The 21520-nt window shown below is 42.4% G+C and overlaps 1 protein-coding gene across 5 annotated transcripts in view; it reads right to left on the reverse strand.

The window, feature by feature from the left end:
- Positions 1-10772, reverse strand: part of arid2 (AT-rich interactive domain 2) — a 45613-nt gene extending 34841 nt beyond the window's left edge. For 2 of the 5 annotated variants that reach the window (XM_083999765.1, XM_083999764.1), the window contains exons 1-3: positions 10319-10772; positions 10102-10195; positions 9040-9137 (exon numbers count right to left, since the gene is read on the reverse strand). In XM_083999765.1, the coding sequence (XP_083855891.1) occupies positions 9040-9137; positions 10102-10195; positions 10319-10410 (284 nt within the window). In that variant the 5' untranslated portion in view covers positions 10411-10772. Of the gene's footprint in view, positions 1-363; positions 432-9039; positions 9138-9180; positions 9247-10101; positions 10196-10318 lie in introns of those variants that run through there. The other 3 variants (XM_083999766.1, XM_083999768.1, XM_083999767.1) reach the window with 3 other exon arrangements.
- Between the last annotated feature and the right edge of the window lie 10748 nt (positions 10773-21520).

Raw genomic sequence — 21520 nt, forward strand, 5'->3', positions numbered from 1 at the left:
CATCCTGAAGGAGTTTGACCAGCTCACTTTACATCATCCCTTTACTTATTCCTGTGTGTGAGACGACACAACACATTCAGATCAGGTTAGGTCCAAACTTCTTTTCCTGTTGGAGCAACACATCTCCTCAGCTGAGCAGCACAACAGCTGAAAGTAGGAACAAGCGACAGCTGCATTCCAGCTTGAAGCCAACCATTCTCCTCTTACTGTAACTGTCATCCTCACTTGTCTGACTTCTCTCAGTTTTCTCCGGCAACTAACCAAAGCCAGGCGTTCCTCCGAGTTGATAAGACGGCTAATAACCATGCAGGGAAATCTGTCAGACAAACAACAACAACAACAACACACACGCAGCAGAAATACCTCAGCAGTGAGAGTGTGGTGAACCCTGCCTGTGTGGCCGTGAGTCACCGAGCGAGCGGCTGTTTCTGAATGAGGCCCCGTTTGTTCATCGCGGCCAAGGTAATCCCCCGTCCGCTGGCTGCCGGGTGACACACTGGACTATAAATACACTCAGCCTTCATTTGTAGAGGGAGAGAGTGAGAGTGAGGAGTGCACGAGGAGGAGAGAGAGAGAGCGGGAGAGATAGGCCGCGGCCCCGACTGCAGCGTCATCAACTGCTGTCTGGGCACAGGCGAGGAAAAAAAAAAGAAAAGGGTAAAGACGGGTGGGGGCATGGAAGGGGGGGGGGGGGGGGGGGGGGGTTGGGCTGACTGCAGCTGCTTGTGTCTGCACTTCCCCTTTTTTTTCATACATGCACGAGGAGAAGAGCATCAGCCCCCTCCTACTTCAGTGGCATGCAGCGAGCAGCCAGCAGGAAGCAGCGCGCTTTCATCATGTTACAACAAACCGTTTAGGGAAATGCAATCGCCGCCTGATACTGAGAGGTTTTCCCTCCAAAAAAGAAAAAAAATCTACAAGTGCACAGGGTGGGGAAGCCAGCAGCGCTCCAGACATGACGGATTGAGCGAGGGAAGGAGCTGCATCAGCCACCAATCTCTGGTCACTACAGATACAGATCTGCTCTGGCTTCAGTCGCTCAGCTGCCCAAATGCCCCTCTGTCTGTGTGTGTGTGTGTGTGGGTGTGTGTGTGTGTCGGTGTGTGGGAGTGGATTGCCCCCTGCTGGACGTGGCCTCGGTCGTGCAAACACACCACGGCTCTCTGGGCAGAAAAATGTTTTGCTGGGATTTAATGAAGCCAGCTAATCACAGGAACGTTTACCTCCACTGTAACGTAGTGTAAGAGCCGGATCTGCCGCCGTTTGTTTGTCTGAGGGCAAAATGTAAGCATTAAAAAGAAACATGACTGCCCCTCGCATGCCGGACGTTAAAGCTGAGTGACTCACAACAATGCAAATACAATAACAGCAGTTAGATTACAATACTGACCGCTGCACACAGCAAAGTGTTTATTAACCCAGGGCCGTCAAACATGCGGCCCTCGGGCCAAAACCAAACGGGCCCCCCAGAGGATCTAATACGGCCCGCGGGATGGATTTGTAGCGTGTGAAAATTACATAGAAGACAGACGAGGCGTTAGATTGTTGAAATGTCTCATTTTCTTAAGAAATTTCAGGTTGTTCATAATGTTTTATAAAAGGATAGTTCAATATTCTGATGTACTTATTTAAATTAAACAAAAAGGGAAACATTTAGAGTTATTGTTATTTATTTATAGGTTATTATGCCATTATTTTTCGTGTCTGGCCCACTTAAGATCCAGTTGCACTGTATGTGGTCCCTGTACTAAAGTGAGTAGGACAGCCCTGGTTGAACTGATGGGATATAACTACCATGATTCCTTTATGATTGCAAACATCCACCTTGATAGTTCACACATGCAGGTTCCCTCCCTCCACACCGATAGCTGTGGAGTAAACCAGCTCTACGTCTTTCTGGACACTTTCCTCTGACTATACTGGACTCTGTGTGCTTGCTTTTCAGAGAGGTGGTAACACCATCACCTTGGAAATAATCCTAATGAGCACTCACACGCTCTACCGTGGACTATGTGTTTTGTGTTATTGAATTCTTATTATTTTTGGCTGTCGGGGTCCATTTGCTTCCTTTTCACCCAGAACCTTTAAATCCTGGCTTCCTCCGCCTCGTCATCTCTGGTATGAGAGGCTGATCCTGTCCACCTGCAGCTGCTGTTTATTCTGTGGGTTTCACCACTTCCCTCATAAACAGCTTTGAGGCTTGATGAATCCAGTGGGGTTACACATTGCTGATACATCTCAATATTTCTGCTTTGGCCATATCTGTAGATATGAGAACTGAGCTGAACATCCACCAACAGTTAACATGGTTGAACGTCCTGAGATGAGAGCTGGCTACTTTAACCACTGTGCTGTGAGTAGTTGGAGTTTACTGGAACTACAGGTGGCTACTATCATTATCCAGATGAACGGTTCAGCTCCACGTGTGTGGAGGGGTACAAACAGGAAACATGGCGTCTTTGATCGGCAGCAGAAAATACGGTAGAGTAGACAATAGTGAATTTTACAGAACAGCAGCTGCCAGCAGAAGCATCAAGGTCGGCAACACTTGGACTCGATTAGAAATGCTTTTACAGCTGGTGGTGGAGGCAGATGAGAGCCACCGTCAGTGTGCACGTCGTCGTTTCCAAAGCTCTCAGTTCACGCTACAACACAATAACACAGGTCCAGTTGTGCTTCCAGTATTTTGAGCAGCTTGAAAACTCTGTGTGTTGTGGATGTCAGGAGTGAACGTAACAAAGACACATACTTCGAAATTTAATGGGTTTCTTCTTTTTCTATCTGTTACAGGAAGCAACCAAATTATCTATAGTCTTAAAATAACATAGTCACACTTCTAGGCAGACTACCAGTCTATTGCTTAATGTACATCTGTAATGTACAGGGCCATCACAATGGAACATGTTACCTGGTATGATCACTAACGAACCCCGCAGGGCAAGTTTAAGAAACTGCTGAAAGAGATTGTTAATAACAATGTTATTGAAAATGTAATGAGCAACTGCATTTACTATAAGGGAAGGAGATACATTTTAGTGGACTTTGTTATGTAAATGTTTGTAATTTGACTTGTTGGATCAGGTGTCTGACATCTATTCTATGCGATTCATCTTGTTTTTGTCATGAAATCAAAATCTAATCATGTGAATATAGTCTTGCCGGGACACTGACAAGTGAGTGCGTGTTGGTAAGATGGTATGGCGGTTGCAGGTATAGAAAAGGGGCGGGGCATACAGAGACTATAGACAGGTCTCCACAGCTGTGTGTTTATAGACGGTGCAGGTAGTCTTCACCTATATGGAGCTTCTCTAGTCTTAACGCCCACTCAAATCACTTTACACTACCAGTCACATTCACACACTCACACGGCCCATATGGTGCTTTCCTACTACACACATGCTCACACACTGATGGTACATGAGGGGAAACTTAAGAGTTCAGCATCTCTCACAGACACAGGGATGGATCAGCAGCCAACCCAGGGTGAGTCTGGTCTTTTATTTATTAGGCTATGCTCAACACATTTTTAATATTCTTGCATTTATCTTTAAGATTGAATGGTTCAAACCTTTTAAAATATTCAAAGAGAAATAAAGAGAGACAACGGGAACGAAATGTGTAAGAGGCACTTTGGTAAATCAAGTGATTCTGCTCCGACTGCAGAGCTGCAGGCAAGAAAACACTTTGGAACCATATCATACGTCTAATTAAATGGCCAAGCTAGATTTTAGCGCCGCTGTCAAGTACCAGGCAGATCTGTCCAGCTTCTTGTCTGCAAGGACATGGAGCGGAGGTGACCCCCCGCTGCTGGAGGACAGGTCCGATTACGGACCGACCAAAACACACAACATCTCCCCTGAACCCTCCAGGTCTCTTCTCTGGAGCTGTTTCCCCATAGAAACCTCTCAAACCTTCAACACATGCAGCACAGCAGGAGATGTGTCTGACGCCTTCTCACCCACTAAAAACCCTCCTCCTCCTTTTGCGTTTGGTTTCCGGCGAGTGGTGGCACGCGCAGGACATGATGCAGAATGTGCACCTGTGGAAACGTTTAGTTTTCACTCGCTGCAGCTTCTCCGGACAATGACCTGCTCTACTCACACACGTCCTCAACCCCACACTACACGGACTTTGCACAGGCAGAGTGAAGTCACTTCAATGCCTGGTCCAACTAGGCTTGTCACGATACCAGAATTTCAGTAGTCGATACCAACACCGTGATTTCCACGATTCTCGATACCACGATAAAAATTAAAACCAAAAACAGAACGTGCGTACTTCTAAATTCACTACTTTATTTAAAAAACAACCTCTCAAACTGCACAGAATTTAACGTGCAAGGGTAAAGTTCATACATCGTTTCATTTCTCAGCCCGTTCATTCGCGTTCACAGACTTTTGTTGTCACTCTGGTCCAAACCCCGCACCACTGACAGAGCGTTGCGTTTCCATGACGACTGACCGGAGAAAGTGTTACGTCATGTTTACATGAGCCCAAACTTGTGGCGTACACCGGGCAGTCGGAGCGGATCGAGGTCCGGACGTGTTCACGCAACAAACGGACCGCGAGTTCGACTGTAGCCGCACACCAAGATCACACCAGAGGAATCCAGGTACTGAAAAAAAGCTGGACGTATTTTTTACACGTTGGCATCGTGAGTCCTGGGTACAGGTGTGGGAGCGGTTGTGATCCCGTTTGCTCTGACTTAGTGCAGTCTCTGCCTGTGCTGTGTGGAGAAGCAGAAACACGTCTCCATGACTGGCTGTCATCTGAGCATCTCTTAAAGTTGGAGCGGCGGCTCGGTGGAGGGGGGGGGGGGGGGGGGATAAATAAAAAAAACGCCGGCTAATACGAGCCAGATCAAAGGCCACTGTGTCCAGATGTTCCAGATGAGCAGGAGAATCTATGAGGAACCAGAGAGCATGATGGGAACTGCAATGTCATATGCAGGTGTGAAAGGTAGCACTTGCCAAGAAGGGGGAGATGGTGAGGTGTGTGTGTGTGTGTGGTACGATCCTGGACATGAAGTCAATGTTGTTGTTGGGGTTTTTGTTCTCCGTTTCCACAGAAACTTGTGAAATCACATATTTTTATATAATGGCAAACCAGGGTCAAAGTATGTTAATGGAAAAATTAAGACTCCACATGAATAGATGACTGGATATTGTGGCCTCCAAAGCCTGCAATGCAATTTCACTGACACGACCTTTGTGTATTTCTCCGTGTCTTCTCTACACATTTGCTGAGCCATTTGAGCTGTTTCCTTCAGAAACCCACTTGCCATTGTTTGAGACTCAGAAAGAGGGTCACAAGAGATTTAGAAGGCTGAGATAAGTGCGTTTATTTCACAGTTTTCAAAACTGAATTCAATAAATTGGAAACCGCGTCGACTTTAATCCAGCTACAGCTCCTTTCATGTGTGAAAAGAAGGAGTGTACGTCATGCTCAGACTCACATGACACCTACAAGGCTGTGTAATTGTCGGGGTCAGGAGAAGTTTGTCGGGTCACACGAGTCAAAAACTGGTGGACAAACACAGCATTTATTAGTCTGGGAGGGAGTTGTTATTGAAATATTTACTGGAATGAGTAAATCTCTGTATGATGATCCGCCCACGTCTCCACACCGCAGACAGTTAAACGTGTAGTAGCTGTTAAGGAAGCAGCATGTTCAACTCTGAAGAAGAGAGATTAGTTGGCAGCGGTTGATTCAGCAGAACGAGGTGTAGAGAGGAGCTGCTTTTCTTTCCCTCTCAGCGCTGTGGACAGTAAGAACCGTCCTTGGCTGCAGAGCTTTAACTCACACTCCCTCATAACTTCATACATCAAAAAGGTGAAACGTCCAACAGTCCTTTAATAGAGCGCTGCCATGTGCAGCTGATTCCTCTCCATCTCAGAGTAACAACCGCCCTGTTTAATATGCGAGGACTTCTTGCTTTACATATTTCCAAACCTCACCGTTGTTGAAAAAAAAAAAACTAAACCAAAACAAAAGAACACTTGAAGCTAACAGAGGCTTAAGTGAGCCGTTCCTAGATGCCGCTGCCTCCTGGGGCCCTTCTCCTCCCAAAGGGGATGCAGAGGAGAGGGCAAACAAAGGTTGAAGCAGGGTATCTGTCTCCTGACTTGGCTTCTGTGTGAAACACGCTGCACTTTGGGAGAGAAGTCAAAGACTGTGGCATAACCAGAGGCCTCATTTCAAAACAAAAGCATCCCATCATTCACTCTTGGGTTATAGTGAGTGCCTGGATGAACTGGAAGGTTTGAGCTGAAGAAAGGGAGGGAAAAAAAAAAAAAAAACTAGAATCTGAACTGTGTTGCCCCGTGAGGGTTGAGAGCTCAGAGCACACCGCTTTCAAATCATATGAAAACTGAGGGGAAAGCACAGAGATGTGGAATAGTATTGATTGAGAATCATCCAAATCAGTGCAGCCACAGGGAGAGAACAAAAAGGGAAGCAGCCTGTAGTGACTTTAACTCAGTCCAGAGAAAGAGTGCAGAGAGCACACATGTACAACATACATGCATGTAAATCCATGGATTCATTTTCAGCTTCAGATGCACAGCAGGAATACCGTTACTCACATGATGCTCCACATACAACCTGGTTCTCTCAAACTGATCCTGCCTCAGCGCCTCTCATTCAAATGCATCTCCTCTGTTTCAAGCCGACCGCAGATGCTTTAATTTCTGCTGTCGGTATGATTCCATGCAAACACTTTGATCCAGAGTGTGAATCCTTCCGCCGCGACGTGTGAAATGAAATCAGCGGTGTTGGTGGGGCTGATGTCAGAGAGGCATTTCAACAAGTTGAAAATGAGCTCGAAAAAAAATGTTTCTGGCAAGCGCGGGTCACTTATTACCGAGTGACATTCAGATATCAAATAGACGGCAGCAGGAGCTGGCACCGAACCTCCGTGCTGCTTATTACTCTGCTGAGTGGGAAGTGCTGACCGGAGAGAGACGCATCATGATCTCCCTATTCATTCAAGGCTGGGAAACTTGGTCAACACTCGCCCATCCTGTGACGGAGTCAGAAGTTTGATCCCTGCAGTCTATCTCATTTTAAAATCAGCCGGGGGTAAACTTTAGTTCACAACATCAAGTTTGGCTTGTTGAGATACCGAAAAGTGAACCAAATATGGGCTCAAGATGTTTCTTAGTCTGCAGAAGACAAACATAGCTATGATCTAAATTGTTACCACAAGCAGCAGTTTTAAGATGACCAAGCAGCACATGGTCGTGCAGGCCATTACACTGGATGAGCAAGATTAACACCTGATATTAGCAAAATATCCATCCAGCTTAAGTGTCCTTGAGCGAGAGGCTGAATCTGAAGCTGCTCCAGTGAGCGCATATCTACTGTGTAACTGGCTGTGACCTCTGAACTTCCTGGATGAGGGCAAAGTGAAAATCTCACACCGATTACGCTGCTCGGACAAAAGTGGTCAGGAGGTTGAGAGAAAAAAGGGGGGAAAAATGAATTCTCCATCATACTCAGCAGAATATCAGCACAAGGGGAGAGCGGGAGTGTCTATTATCAGCCTCTGTTTCAGTGCAGGACCAGTCCAGCTGCCTGCTGCCTCTGACATCTACTGCACTGAGCCGCCTTAGATAAACTTTACAGAGTCGCTCCAAAGGGCTGTCGCGACACCACTGTGACATGCAGCTTGACCGTGGCCTCCCCTTATTCAAACACTTCGCCAAAATAACACACAGGTGAGCATTTCCATTCAGAAAAAACAAAATTCTTAAGAAACAGCCATGATATTAATAGCTCCATGTAATTTTCTGCAGAATGCTGTCATTTGCAGGACAAGGTATCAGCCTACTGGTATTTATAAACTACTCGACATACACACATCACTTTAGCATTATGTGGCCCAGTTGTGTTCCTCCTGAACAAAAAATCTTCTAGCTCAATGCATCAGATTATCAACTTACTGTACATCACCCACACTCAAACACTTGGTCTGTTACACAGCAGATAAAGCTTCCTGAGCGTTGTGAGTCACTATGAAGAACATGAATCAGGTCACAATAACCCAAGACCTGTGCACAACAGGTGCTTCCACCGGTTGTCTTGTCAACTGTTGGAGCTCCTGCTTTGCTAAGGAAATGCTTCTTACAGCGAGGTCATTTACATTACATATACACCAGCAGGATGATAGTGATTCCCTCCACTACGATCATTATAACGCTGCACTGCAAAGCCCTGCATGTGCCCGAGGTGTTCCCTCCCCTGCAGCCCACACTGATGGTTGTTTGTGAACTATTGAGGAGCCACAGGTCCCATCAGCCTGTGCATTTTAAGACTCATATTGACCGCCATCCATGCAACCTGCAGCAGCTTCCATCCGAGGTAAACTTAGATAGAAAATGCACAGAAAAAAAATCACTCAATGCTCTGTTTATGATATTAACTGGTGACCTGCAGATGCCCCCTAAATATCCATGACTAGGCTACAAGAATTCCCTCTGCTGCAGAGGTGTAATCCCCCGCAGGCAGGTGCTACTGATGGGAACAATCGTTGTATGAGGTCGAGTGGGAAGAAAAAAGGAGTACAGTTGGGGGGGTGAAGCAGCAACACCAAAACCACAAGTGCCAGCTGTTGAGGAGAGCTGCATTTACAAGACTCCCATCACAGGCAGCTGACTACATTTAGATTTGGAATCTGAACGCAATACACACTACAAGCACCCACAATCCATCAATCATCAGAGCCATATCAAACCAACCAAACGCCCTGGGGCCACACCGTCTCCAGAGAGGAGGAACCATGATGTGTTTGTAGTTTAAGGCCATTACTGACAATACTTCTCAAAAAACTGTGTCCGATAATGACCAAAGTAGGAGGAGATCATCCACCATGCTATGTAGAGTAGACCTTGCTTTGCCTGTCACAATATTGCACATGTGCTCCCTCTCCCAGCAGAAGGGGAGCGAGAGGCTGGAACCTGCTGACTGCATCTTTACCATTTGTAAACACTTCCCACATGCTACCTGAGAGGGTGAGAGCTGCATGGCCGTGCTACTTACCGAAGGTAGTACTGTTTTAAAGCAAACGCAGCGTTGGAACAACTCCTGGGAAAGTTAAACTCTTCTCCGAGCTCGATCCATTGGTTTTTGTCAGAGACCTGAAAGGAGGGGAGATGAGTTGGTTAGGAGATAAAAACCCACCGTCCACAGCAACAACAACAAAAAAAGAGCGGTTAAACTGCAACCATCTGTTCTGCTACAGGTTCCCCCCACCAATGAGGCAATATCACAATCACTAATCAATAACTTTCTCAAACTGCTCAAAACTGATAAAATTACAGAGCGGCGATAAAATATCTGAAAAGGTGTCCGGCACATTCAGGTTTAATTAGCCACCGGTGTGTTTATTAACCCAAAATATTTACATTTGACACATCAGTTAACTCCAACTGCCTGACTCCCTCAAAGATACTATCGTTACTGTTGAGGCTAGTTAGCACCGAGCTAACAGGCTAACTTGACTTTCCCCCGTTTTTTTGTGCCGATAAATGCTAACCATGCTAAACTGCAACAAAGTGTCTCCGGCAGAAAACAAACGCTTCAGCCTGCGGCGACGCGTTTGATTTCGGAGCAGCTTTCGGTAACCGTGTACTGTATTCACTACACGGGCCTGTGAGGCCTACATTTTGAGATCAGCCATGAAGCCGAAGAAAGATGGCTATGGCGAGAAAGAAAAATCAAGCTTCCCCCCTCCCTGTGGGTGCAAACTACCGGTAAAAAACCCGGGCGAAGCGCCGTGTCCCTCCGCGGTGTTTTCCGAGGCCGGGCTCCGTGCCGATAATCGATGTTAAACGTGCCCGCTAATTTTGAGTCGCTCCAACTGCACTCTGACTCCGAGCGGCTGGACTCTCAATTCAAACCACACAACAACACAAGCCACCACATTGCATTGAGATACATGGCAAAACTAGCACAAGGCCAACACCGACCCGTTAACGGTTTTTTCTTTCCTGGATTGTTACACTTGTCCCGGGTTACCCACACGGAGTTGTGGAGCGGTCCACCGGAGGAGTCCACGGACGGCAGAGTGTGGAGATAAATCCACTTTTAGTTCCCACTCACCTTTGCAAATCCACCTAAAGAGACGACTCTGATATAGAGAGCATTCAGATCCAGCTCTTTCCCACCCACGATAGGAATCTTCTTGAACGCCGATCTGAGGGGATAACACAAGAAATACAAGCACACATGTTTAAATAACTGTTTTGGTTAACTCCCAGTCGCGGGCAATGACGATTTAAAGTTATATTTCTTGGGAATAAAGACGCCCCAATCTCACCCTCTGCTTTGGTGGAATTGCCGCAGCTCGTCCAGGAAAGCCTGTCCTTTCCTTCGCTGATCTAGTAGATTTTTCCCCGTCGAATTTGCCATTGTTTTTGCATGCAAAAACGGTTAAACCCCACTTCAGTCGCTTCTTAAGACACCAAGGATCCCATACTCCGCCGGCGCTCAGTCATTCGCGAAGCTGAGTGTTTAAAAAGTTAAAGAAATAGCTGATAGCAAGAAGAGCGGCAGCTCGCTAATAAAGACTGATGCACACAGAAAGCAAGCCCGATTCAAGCCCGGGACTAAGTTCCAACGAACAGTCACAAATACGACCGATTTACCGACAGATTAGAAACGCCATGGTCGAAGGTGTTGAATTAATGCTTTTGGTCGCGGTTGTATTCGTTTGGAGTGGTTTGACAGTGTGTTACGGACGCAGCTCCGAGGCTATCGCACACACTGTAGAGCGGCAGAGGGATCCAGTTCTCAGACAAAAAGATGTGGAGGCCGCGGAGCCCGGCCTGCCATGCGTGCAGCGCCCTCTGTGGCCACAGGTGGCACTGCACCGTCCAGAGCAGAGCGGGTGTTGGAACAATAGAGACTGTTTTCTTTTTAAGGGACCGTCTGACAACTAGTCTCTCTGTTTGGAAAAACGGGTCAGGAGGTAGGCTACTTGGAAATGTCCCGTGGGGGAGGGGATAACACTAATTAACATAGCCCTTGTTATCCCAAAAAAGGCGTTGGAGGGCAACCCCACTATTGATTTCTAAAATATCATTTTTCTGAGCTGATACGAGCTCCTCGTATTTTTGTAACTGACACAAAATGAGTATGTTGCCGCACTGACATCAGTTAACTATCATACTTTTTAAACTATAGTAAACCTGTTACAATTTTATAACTACACAAACACTACAGGGATATTTTAAAATACCATGCAGACCCTTACAATAAAGCCATGCAGTTTACTGATATGACAAGATTAAAAAAAAAAAAAAAAAATCCAAGATCAATAGTTATATGACTTCAATTAATTATTGTTTAGCAGTAGGTTATGTCTTAACACTAATGTACCACAAGGTGCATCACTCTATCAAGTTCTAAATTTGTCATTCTTGCATATTTCTCCCATTAATGGTCATACACTATGTATATTTAATGTGATTTACAACTATTTTTATCTGTGTCTCTTTATTACCCCCATTCGAGTGCAACTATAATTTAATAAATTACCTATTGGTGTGTTTGATTTGGTTTTATTTACATATAATGTCACTTGTAGAGTGATTGTAGTTTTTTTTTTCTTTGTGGAATTTCAAAAATGCAACATGATTTCATTTCAATGCATAATTTCACACAGATGCAACTTTGTATTTGTTTATGTTGCTAGTTGTCATATTGTCACCACTGTGTTGAATGATTTTTTGTCACAGAGCAGTTTGTTTGTGGAGACTTGCTGCGTCTATCCTCCCCTGACCACTTCAAAACCACTTTTATCTCAGCGGATGGTTGAAAATTACTCCTGATCCCTTTTCCCTCTAACTGCCAAGCGGATATCTTCTTGATGGGGTTACATTCAACCATTACACGTACCCCTTTGCTCAATGAAAAACCTGTCACAAAATGGCGGAGACGTACGTTAGCAGACCCCATTTTGAGGAATTGACACTAGACAGCGGGAAAGTGCGTGTCCTTGCTCGTGGTTTTTCAAAAATAGTGTTGTTTGTGCAAACAGACTGCAGCACGGTGGAGCTCACCTCTCGCCTGTTTGGACTCCCCACCCGTCAACCCAATTCTGGGCTAACGAGTCGAGTCGTGCGCTAGCTAGCGTATTAGCATAGCTAACGTTAGCTAACTTATTTTAGCCTAAACTAACGAGCCTGTTCGATGCAGTTAGTTAATCCAATTACCCGACGGCATATCACGTTAACGGGAAACTTATCTTGTGTTTTTTTTGTCGTTATCTACATTATCAGTCGGCCCATATCAAACAAGTAATGGACCTGGGTTCATGAGTTTGGGCGCTAGCTGTATCAGCGACATACATTAGCGTGTCAGATTTCAATCCCTTATTAACGCGGCTAATATGGCTAACTAGGTTACCTCTGGATACCAGCAGCTCATCCAGAAGCTCCCCGATTAAACAAAATGTATCGGTTGTCATCGTTTAACTGTACACAGCATTACACACGCAGTTAATAACCGCAGGAGACCAAACTAATTTAGACAGCTTTGAGACTCAGTTATGGGGAACTGGCGTTGTAGCGAACGGGCTAGTTAGCCTCCTATGAGCATGGCTTCGCTCTGTTTTCCCCAGACATCTGAGTTATTCAGTATCAATAGTCCACATTATTGATAATTATACGAATTATAGCTTGTCGAAACCAATTACTTGCGGTCATCGCCTTGTTTAGTACAGGATAAAAAGAGATGTGCTGCTCTGAGAAACGGAGAGTCCAACGTTATCATTGTCAGAAGAATAAAACTCAATTTTATAAATGATTTATATGTAGTCTCTCAGTTTGTTTTTAGTGAAAGTTGTATTCTTACTAACATATTATTGTGGATAAACCACCTCTGACATTTACTATTCACACTCAAAATTATAGGTAGGGTGTATTTATTAAGAGGTAGAGCTATTTATATTGATTAAAATAGCAGAATAATAAAAGGTTCAACATTTAATAGGCAGTCGAGAAAACTCCAGCATCATGCATGCCTTGCCGGTTAAGTGGCCTCCTTATGCTTTTTAAGGACATTTCCTATAGCATAACAGGCATTTGGATGGTATCACATTGTTTATATGCAATATTTCAGTTTTGCATCAAAACTATGATAGCTACATTTTGACAATTTGATCATTATAGGCCTACAACAATAATATGCATGCAAAAGCATGCAAAAAGTCACGAGGTCTCCAGCAATGAGTTGAATAGTATTATATCATTTAATGAGTCACTACACGTGGAATTGACTGCGATTGCCTGGAGTGCCCTGAAATCAATCATTTTAATATGTATGGAATTGTAAATGAAAAGGTGAATCAGCTGACCTTCAGTGGATTATCATAACTAGTAGCCTACCAACATACCAAATAGGCATCCTCATTGATTTTAGAGACTGACATTTATGCATTTATCCATAAGAGATGATATGCATCATGACCTGTCTATTATTTTATGAATCAAGGCCATAAAGATACATGTGAGGTTAAAATCTATGAGTAAAAAGCAGGATGCATTTCTTCATCCTCTGTGTCTTTGCTGCCACTTAAATAAGCTGCATTTAAAGAGTGGTGAATGGGGTGCAGGGGCTGTGAACATGCATATGAACACTACATGGTCAGTTATGCCATCACATAGGGGTCCTCATCTGATGTGACAGCAAGGCCTCTGGTGGCATATGGCGTAAATGAGGCCAGTGAGCCCAAGCTGCCTCCAAGCACCCAGACAAAAGATCCCAGTGGGACACTAACTGCATGTAACGTCCTTACACCTCCCTGCAGCTTCCTCGTTGGAGGTTTGACTTCCCTCAAGTAACAGGGGTTGTGTGTTATTTGGTGGAAAATGGCTCCACCCTGTGGCAGTTGGGTGTCAGGTCTAAATGATGGGATGGAGTCACCTCATTTCATTAGGAACATATTGTACTTAGAGGATCAGTTGAGAGATTTTCAACTGTATTCAGTCACAGTTGGACTAAGATCCATGTTAGAGATTAGGGGAGGGAGCAGTGGGTGGTGGAGAGTGATCCTAATACAGCCGGAAGTTATGCAGTACAGTCACACTCAGCACTGTGCTTCCAAAAGGGTTTTAACCTTCTTGGTATTTTACAGTCAGCATAGTATTAATTGTGCCAAAGAGGGTCACAGATTACGTAGTGGGCCTACCACATATGGTGAATTAAATGCATTTTGCTCTATTTAATGTTAACATTAGACAGATATGACCATTAGCAGTGATAATGCAACAGCGTTTACAGCCTTAGCTTTTTGTATTTTACACATAGAATCCAGTCAATAAGAAAAAATACAAATCAGTTGAAACACACACTAATTCACCAAAGCTTAAAAAATGAGTAGCTATAGCCACCAGTGATTCTGAATATTTTTTTTTATTTCATCACATGAAAAGACAAAGATAAAACATACAAGAAACATAAAATGGAGTGGATTCCTCAATGAATATAAAAGGTTTCAACATATTGCATAGAAAGCATAAATGAGAACAATGCGTTAAATCACATTTAAAAGAAGAGAGAAGGGAAGACTTGCAGAGGTAACTCAAGACTGCGGTGAAAAGACAGTTTCTTTTAAAAAGCTTAGTTGTGTCTTCTTTTTTTCTGATATCTAGTGGTGTGTTGTTCCACAGCTTTGGACTGTAGTTGACAAAGGCTGCATTTGCATATTTTGGTCAGGTAAATGCTCTGTTATGTTGTAGGTCAGATTTACCTAAAGGATCATGTATTAACTCAAGAGGCAGACACAGAGCCTTTAATAGTCTGTGAAATGTTTACCAGGTTTGCTGTTAGGTCACTGAAATGAATCATGAAGTGGTTTAAAAACTTGTTGGTCTTCCACAGCCTTTTAGCTGTTCATCCAGCTAATAATACCAGTCTGGTGTGAGAGGCTCCTGTCTGTCAGGATGAACCATCCAAGTTAAACAGATTGAGGGATTTCCACATAAACATAATAATAGTAGTAAAAATCACCACTCTAACACATAATGTAGGCTACATTTTAGGACAAACATATGGGAGTTCTTCAAGGATTTAGATTTGATGACATGAGTGACTGATTTCTGCTGACACTGCTGGTATTTTATATATCTGTAAAAAGGTGCAGTCTTCTTTTTTTCTGTCTTTTTTGTCAATGCATAGGCCTATACAATTATACAGCGAGTGTAAAAGGTCATAACTCCATGGTGTTAAAACTTTAAACAGATGGGAAATTGATTTAGAATTTAAAAAAACAAACAAAAAAACATTCACATTAATGGTGTGTAGATTTTGTTTCATTTGCTATTTTGAGGCTTAATATTGGTGTATGCTAACAGTGTTAGAGACCCACTTCACATAAAATGTATTTGTAATGTCTTATGTTTGCAGATGCATATGAATGTGTGTGAATGTGTGTGGTGTAGGTTGGAGGGGCCGTTTGGCGCACACAGTCTGCCCCAGGGCAACTGTGGCTACAGGCATAGATTACCACCAGTGTGAATGTGGTGAATGAATAATGGTTTGTGTCTGTCTGTCTATCTATCTATCTATCTATCTATCTATCTATCTATCTATCTATCTATCTATCTATCTATCTATCTATCTATCTATCTATCTATCTATCTATCTATCTATCTATCTATCTATCTATCTATCTATCTATCTATCTATCGCTATCAGAATTAAGGCACAAAAAAAACCAACTTAAAAACAAAATAGTGATGAACCGCGTCTATGAGTCACATCTGGAAACACCTGTTGTGTCAATTTATAGATAATGTGTTGACAAATTGATGAAGATGTTTTCTGAATGAGCAGAATCTTGTCAGCCTTGGGAACATAATGATTACAGCGGCCTGTCCTGGCTCTGCTGTGATGATGGTGCTCAATCTGATATCCTTTGTGGAAACTGTATAGTCTTCCCATTTATTGTCAAGGAGGCCATGGTCCTATTCAGAGGACAACTCCCAATCTGGATCATTAGCCACTTTGACATCTGCATCTGAATGTGTCTCTGTCTCTGTTTCAGCATCCAGTGCTGTCAAAAGGAGCCAGAGTGTTTCAGGTGCACCACTCCATCACTGGGTGGCACTTGTGTGTAAAGAATGGGTGCTAGTCTGGAACAGGGCTGTGAATTCCCCATTCACTCTATAGAAAGTACTGTCTTATTACTTTTTATTAACTCTATAGTTGTTGTACTGTGATAAAGGCCCCTGCATCCTGCGGATGTGAGGATTCTTTCAGATGTTTCGTTTATTTGCACAGGAGTCACAATCAAATCTTACACAGTAAAAAGTAATGTTAATTGTCAAATAAAAAAAATGTTTTGCTTGTGATGGGTGAATTTCAACTTACACAAGAAGCGTATACTGAGATGAATGAGAAGTGTAGTTACCTACACAGTGTTTTGTTGTTCATTGTGTGTCTGACATCCAGTGATTTCTAGGTATTAACAGTTTCATCCAGCAGGGGTCGAACTTGGCACACTTGACTTAAACCTATGGAATTCAGCATTCATTAATGCTTGTGATTAATTCTACAATATGTCAGGAGCCCCTATAATGTGTTATGCTTATTGTTATAAAGTCTTATGTGATTTATGAGTGTTTATAATGATAGTTATACACGTTTATAAGCCAATTATAACACATTATAACTATATTTATAATGCATTATAAATGTGGGAATTGTCAGCCAGTTACTAACAATTATAACGTATTATAATACCTGACCCTATAAGTCATGATAGAATGCTTTATAGTGTGTTATGATTATTGTTAGAAAGCATTATGATCATTTATGAGTGTTTATAAGTTATAGAGTGCTATAACTGCATTATAACTCATTATAAGTATGTTAGTGTTATAGAGATAGGCGTCAAGTAAAGTGTTACCAGTAATAGTAATTCATATTCATATTTTCAGAAAGTATGGCATCGATTCATCAGTTATATGAAGGGCAATGATCAGTCGCGCCTGATGGACGGGCCTGGAACGGTAAAGTGCACCTTCTGCATGGCCCAGTTTCTTCTTCCCCATGTTCCCTGGACTGTATGATGATGTATCTTCTGTGGACTTATGATTATGTGCCTTCATTGAGGCCCTCCGACCGCCATGTTTTTGTTTTGTTTTTGTTGTTTGTTTTGTTGGTACTGTTATGGACCAAGTGTGTATTGTATGGAAATGATTTGGCCCTGATGCTGTATGTTTTGTGTTATTTTGGGCACTTTTTTGTTGTTATCCGTCTTGTATGTCTTTTTATTTTATTAAAAATGTAATAAAGATAGGCTATTGTTTAAAAAAAGAACCCAAAACCTGTCACTTCTACTCCACTCCTTCAACATTACAGTTTTCCTTCTTTTGCATGCACACAATCTCTACTCTGGTCCAACATCTTCATTGCTTCTGGATAGGACAGGACCACGTGTGGCTCTGGATGCACTGGATACAAAAGTTAGAGTAGCAGCTTTTCAGCTACATCTGTACAGTACAACCTCTGCCTCATCAGACGCTGACATCTGTAATGAAGCCACAGGTCAAGTTTCCCTTGGATAACTGCAGAATCAGTGGGTGTTTTGCAGTCTCTCAGATCCCATCTTGATTTCAATCCTTCTTAACTCTTAATGACATTTCAGTTTGATATCTTTTTTATAGCCTAACCTTCTTTGTAGTATCAGAGTCAGCTGCTCAGTGTTGCTCATGTTGTTGAGTTTCACTACAACAGAGTTTATCATCAGCTGACTGCTCCTGCTGACAAAACCTTACAAGGTCTAATGAGTTAATGAAGTTGTGAGACTTTAAACTTTCAAATCTTTTGCACATGACATTTCGTTTTTTTAAGTTCACAACGTAAGAAGAGAAACAAAACATTAACATTTGAAAAAAGGCTCCTTTTAGTGTCTGTTTGCCGCAAGGGGTTGTTTTTTCTTCTTCTTTTCACTAATCAGCAAAATCTGTAATTAGCCTTAAAATTCCCAAACCTTTGAACACAATCAAACCTTAATAGAAGACACAGTGAGTTTCATTTTATTCCGGTGTTGCCTGATCTTATCTGCACAGTGCAGAGACTGAAAAGACTGAGGGACACTGGAAGGAAGACGAATCCCTGCAAAGCTGTTATAGTAAATTCTGTCCATTTAATTGGAGATATATTTGAATTTAGAACAACTTCCAAAGCCCTTTTCTACATGGAAAACTGTTCTTTCTACCATTGCACTAAATATCAAATACTGTACTGTATTTATTGGATGTATTTATGGTATTTAATTTATTGGTTTTTATTGTTGATTTTTTTTTTGTCCCTTAATGTTTGCTTTACTGATTGTTGTCCGTGGGAAGCTGCAAAAATGAATTGCCCATGTGGGATAGATAAAAATGAAAATAAATGAGCCTGAACCTGAACATGAAATAATCAATTTATTGTTCAGATTCAAAAACGTCTTTGTGTATACAAATAGAAAACAAAGAAACAGAGACAATAGCTCTTGGAATCAAAAGAAGTGACATTTAGCAAATATTAATATCATTAAATCATAATGTGATGTACTATGAAAACTATCAACTGGATATATCTGGAAGGAGAGTTTGAAAAATTGAATGTCACCCCATTATAGTTTTTTGCTGACATCAATCTGAGCTAAAATGAAATAATCTCTCTCAGTACTGTTTGTTTGTAACAATTCATAACATCTTTTTGTTACACTGTCTGCCCCATTTAATGAGCTGTTCAGACAGTGTCATGGGGTCTGGCAGCTGCTTGGGGCGACTCAAACTGTTTTCATGTGTTGTCAATATTCAATCTGTTATTTTGTTTCTTACAAAATCAGTTGTTCTATTTATCTACCACCATGTTACTGATTAGCAGCTCATTAGGTCAGTGAGGACGTGGTTGCTACCCTGTATTTGGCTCACAGGGCAAATGTTTATTATGCATTCCAACACTAATCCAACATTTAAAGCAGAAGTAAGCGATCCGGTCGTTTTGGCTAAATGCTGCGTTCCAGGCAGGCTTTTGAAACCGTAAATTACAGCTTCAAGTCACAATTTACGACTTTGTAGCGTTCCAGGCAACCCACTCGTGTTTTTCCGACCTGTTTTACCTGTGAAAGTCACTTTAACGGCCACTCGTAACTTCTGACCCGTGAACTCGTACCAGATCGAACTGGTATGACTTCACAGGTCGGAAAAACACGAGTTACGGGCTGCCTTGAATGCACCATAACAGTCCTCGTCCCTACGTCACCGCATTCACGGCATCCCTTGGCTGCACACACAGCCCTGCATGCCGTTCTCTCTCCTCATTGGATAAAAACTGTAGGATACGATGAATGTTTTCTCCTCGGCTCAGAGCAGAGCAGAGTGACTGACAGACCCGTGTTTCGGTCCAAACACTCTATGTAAGTGATTGCTGTCGGAAGATATAACTATTTAAGACTTATATTAACACAAATATATCACTTACTTCTGCTTTAAAAAAAACTAAAATGTGTTGCATTTTAGTCAACTGTCTCTTCTGTGTGCACTTTCTTGTGTTTTCTAGTCAACAACAGAACAATATCCAGTTTCAGGGTCAGCTGGCAGGGAGGCCGGGTCGGCAGCTGGAGGACTGGCTGTTTCCTCTAGTATTTATAAGGAAACAAGGTTGCAGCCACGGATGCCATGGTTTCACTTCACAATGACAAGGGTGTGGTTGAAACTCAACACAAACCTGACCCCCCCACCACCTCCTTTATGAGGTAAAGCTGCCCTGAAAAGCCCCTGAGGAAAGCTGTGTAGAGTGTGGAGGGACTCATCCTCATCCTGTTTGGTGACCATGAAGTAGGCCACTGTTGTTTTTGCGCATTTGATGGGTCAGTGATGTTTGTGGGGGTCATCTGTGGCAGACATTTTCACTATCCACTGCATAATTGCTGTCATGATATCCACCAGTAATTACCTGAGACCTGAAAAGGATAATAGCCTAATATGCTTTAACAACCAATGCTGCACCTTTCCTCTATGTGTTGCACATGCACATTAAACCTGTTCTTTTGTTGACATTGGCTTTACTTTCTCTGTGTCTGGTTCTACTGCATTGTGCACAAATAATAACAATCAATGTTTTTCATTGAGTTATGTTTCTTTTCTTTTGTTATTAAAATGCCACATGTTGCCTAGTAAAGTGGTAACTCTTCCTGTTACCATAATCTCAGCTTTCACATTTGATAAGCATGACACAATATTTGTTATATTCATTCAATTCAGAGCTCCCTCTTAGAGCGAACATTATCTGGAGCATATAAAAACCAAATGTGTTCAACCATGGTTTACAGCTGAGTCCTCTGAGTGTGTCATTTTGTGAGGTGAATTCTTGTATACATAAAAAAAAGAAAGAAATAAAAGTATGATGTTTATTGAACTGTTCACTGAGTGCCCACATCTACATTCATCTACTTAATTGCAACTTTTAGATACTTATAATTTTGGTACATCTACTTTCACTTGATATTTTTTCTCCACCATGTCATGTTCCTGCAGAAAAATATTTTTTTTTATCTATAATTTATTTTTCAAATTAAGATTTCATATCCAAAACAGGTGGAAGTGGAAACACATGATGACTTGTTCAAGGTCAAACTCGCCAATGAAAATACTGTGAAGTTATTCTTTCAACAACAGTAGAGTTGCACTTGGAAAGATGTGCAGCAAAAATGCACTGTCATTTGAGAACACAGAATAACACAGGCAGTAAAACACATTCCTCTGCACTGAGTAGGTTTTGGTAGCATTTTCAAAGCATTACTTTTTTTTTTTTTTTTTTTTTTTACCTGTAATGGAGGCTAATTACTAATTTCATGCTTCCACCACAACTGTATTGGATAATGGATGTACAGAGGACACAATACTAGGCCACTACTATTACTACTACTACAACTAATTATAATGAGAGAATGTATTTGACCTTTCATGCACAAACTAAGTGTGGGTCAAAGTGCTTTACACTTGAAGCAATAAGACAGATACATAGAAACAAATGTAGTAGAACAGTTGTGAAGATAGAATTTTATAAAGGTTTAAGGGACAAAGAACAATGTTGAAAGCTGGTCAACTAAAAGCCTCCTGGGAAAAGTATGGTCTAAGTTCTTTATCAAAACGTCTGTGTTTAATATACACGGCAGGTCATTGTACTGTCCCCATGCATAGTTCATAAAAGCAGCTTCCCTGTTTGTGGAGACTTGAGCTTAAAATGACTTTAAAATCTCTTCTCAAAGAGCAAAAGAAGCAACAATATCACATATACAATGCAAGGAAGCAGAACGTACATGAAAAAACACAATCGGCAATGACTTCAACAACACTACAATAGCTTTACGGCTTTATTTAGCCACGTGTATCTTGTTACTGTGAATGGATTTTCATCATTCAGTAAAATGACACTCAGGTGAGGCTGTGACTCCGCCCCCAACAGGACGGAGCGCTCTGATTGGCCGGTTCGAACAGCGCTGCCCACAAACACACAGCAG

The sequence above is a fragment of the Trachurus trachurus genome, assembly GCF_905171665.1.
Source record: "Trachurus trachurus genome assembly, chromosome: 23".
Classification (NCBI taxonomy): Eukaryota; Metazoa; Chordata; class Actinopteri; order Carangiformes; family Carangidae; genus Trachurus; species Trachurus trachurus.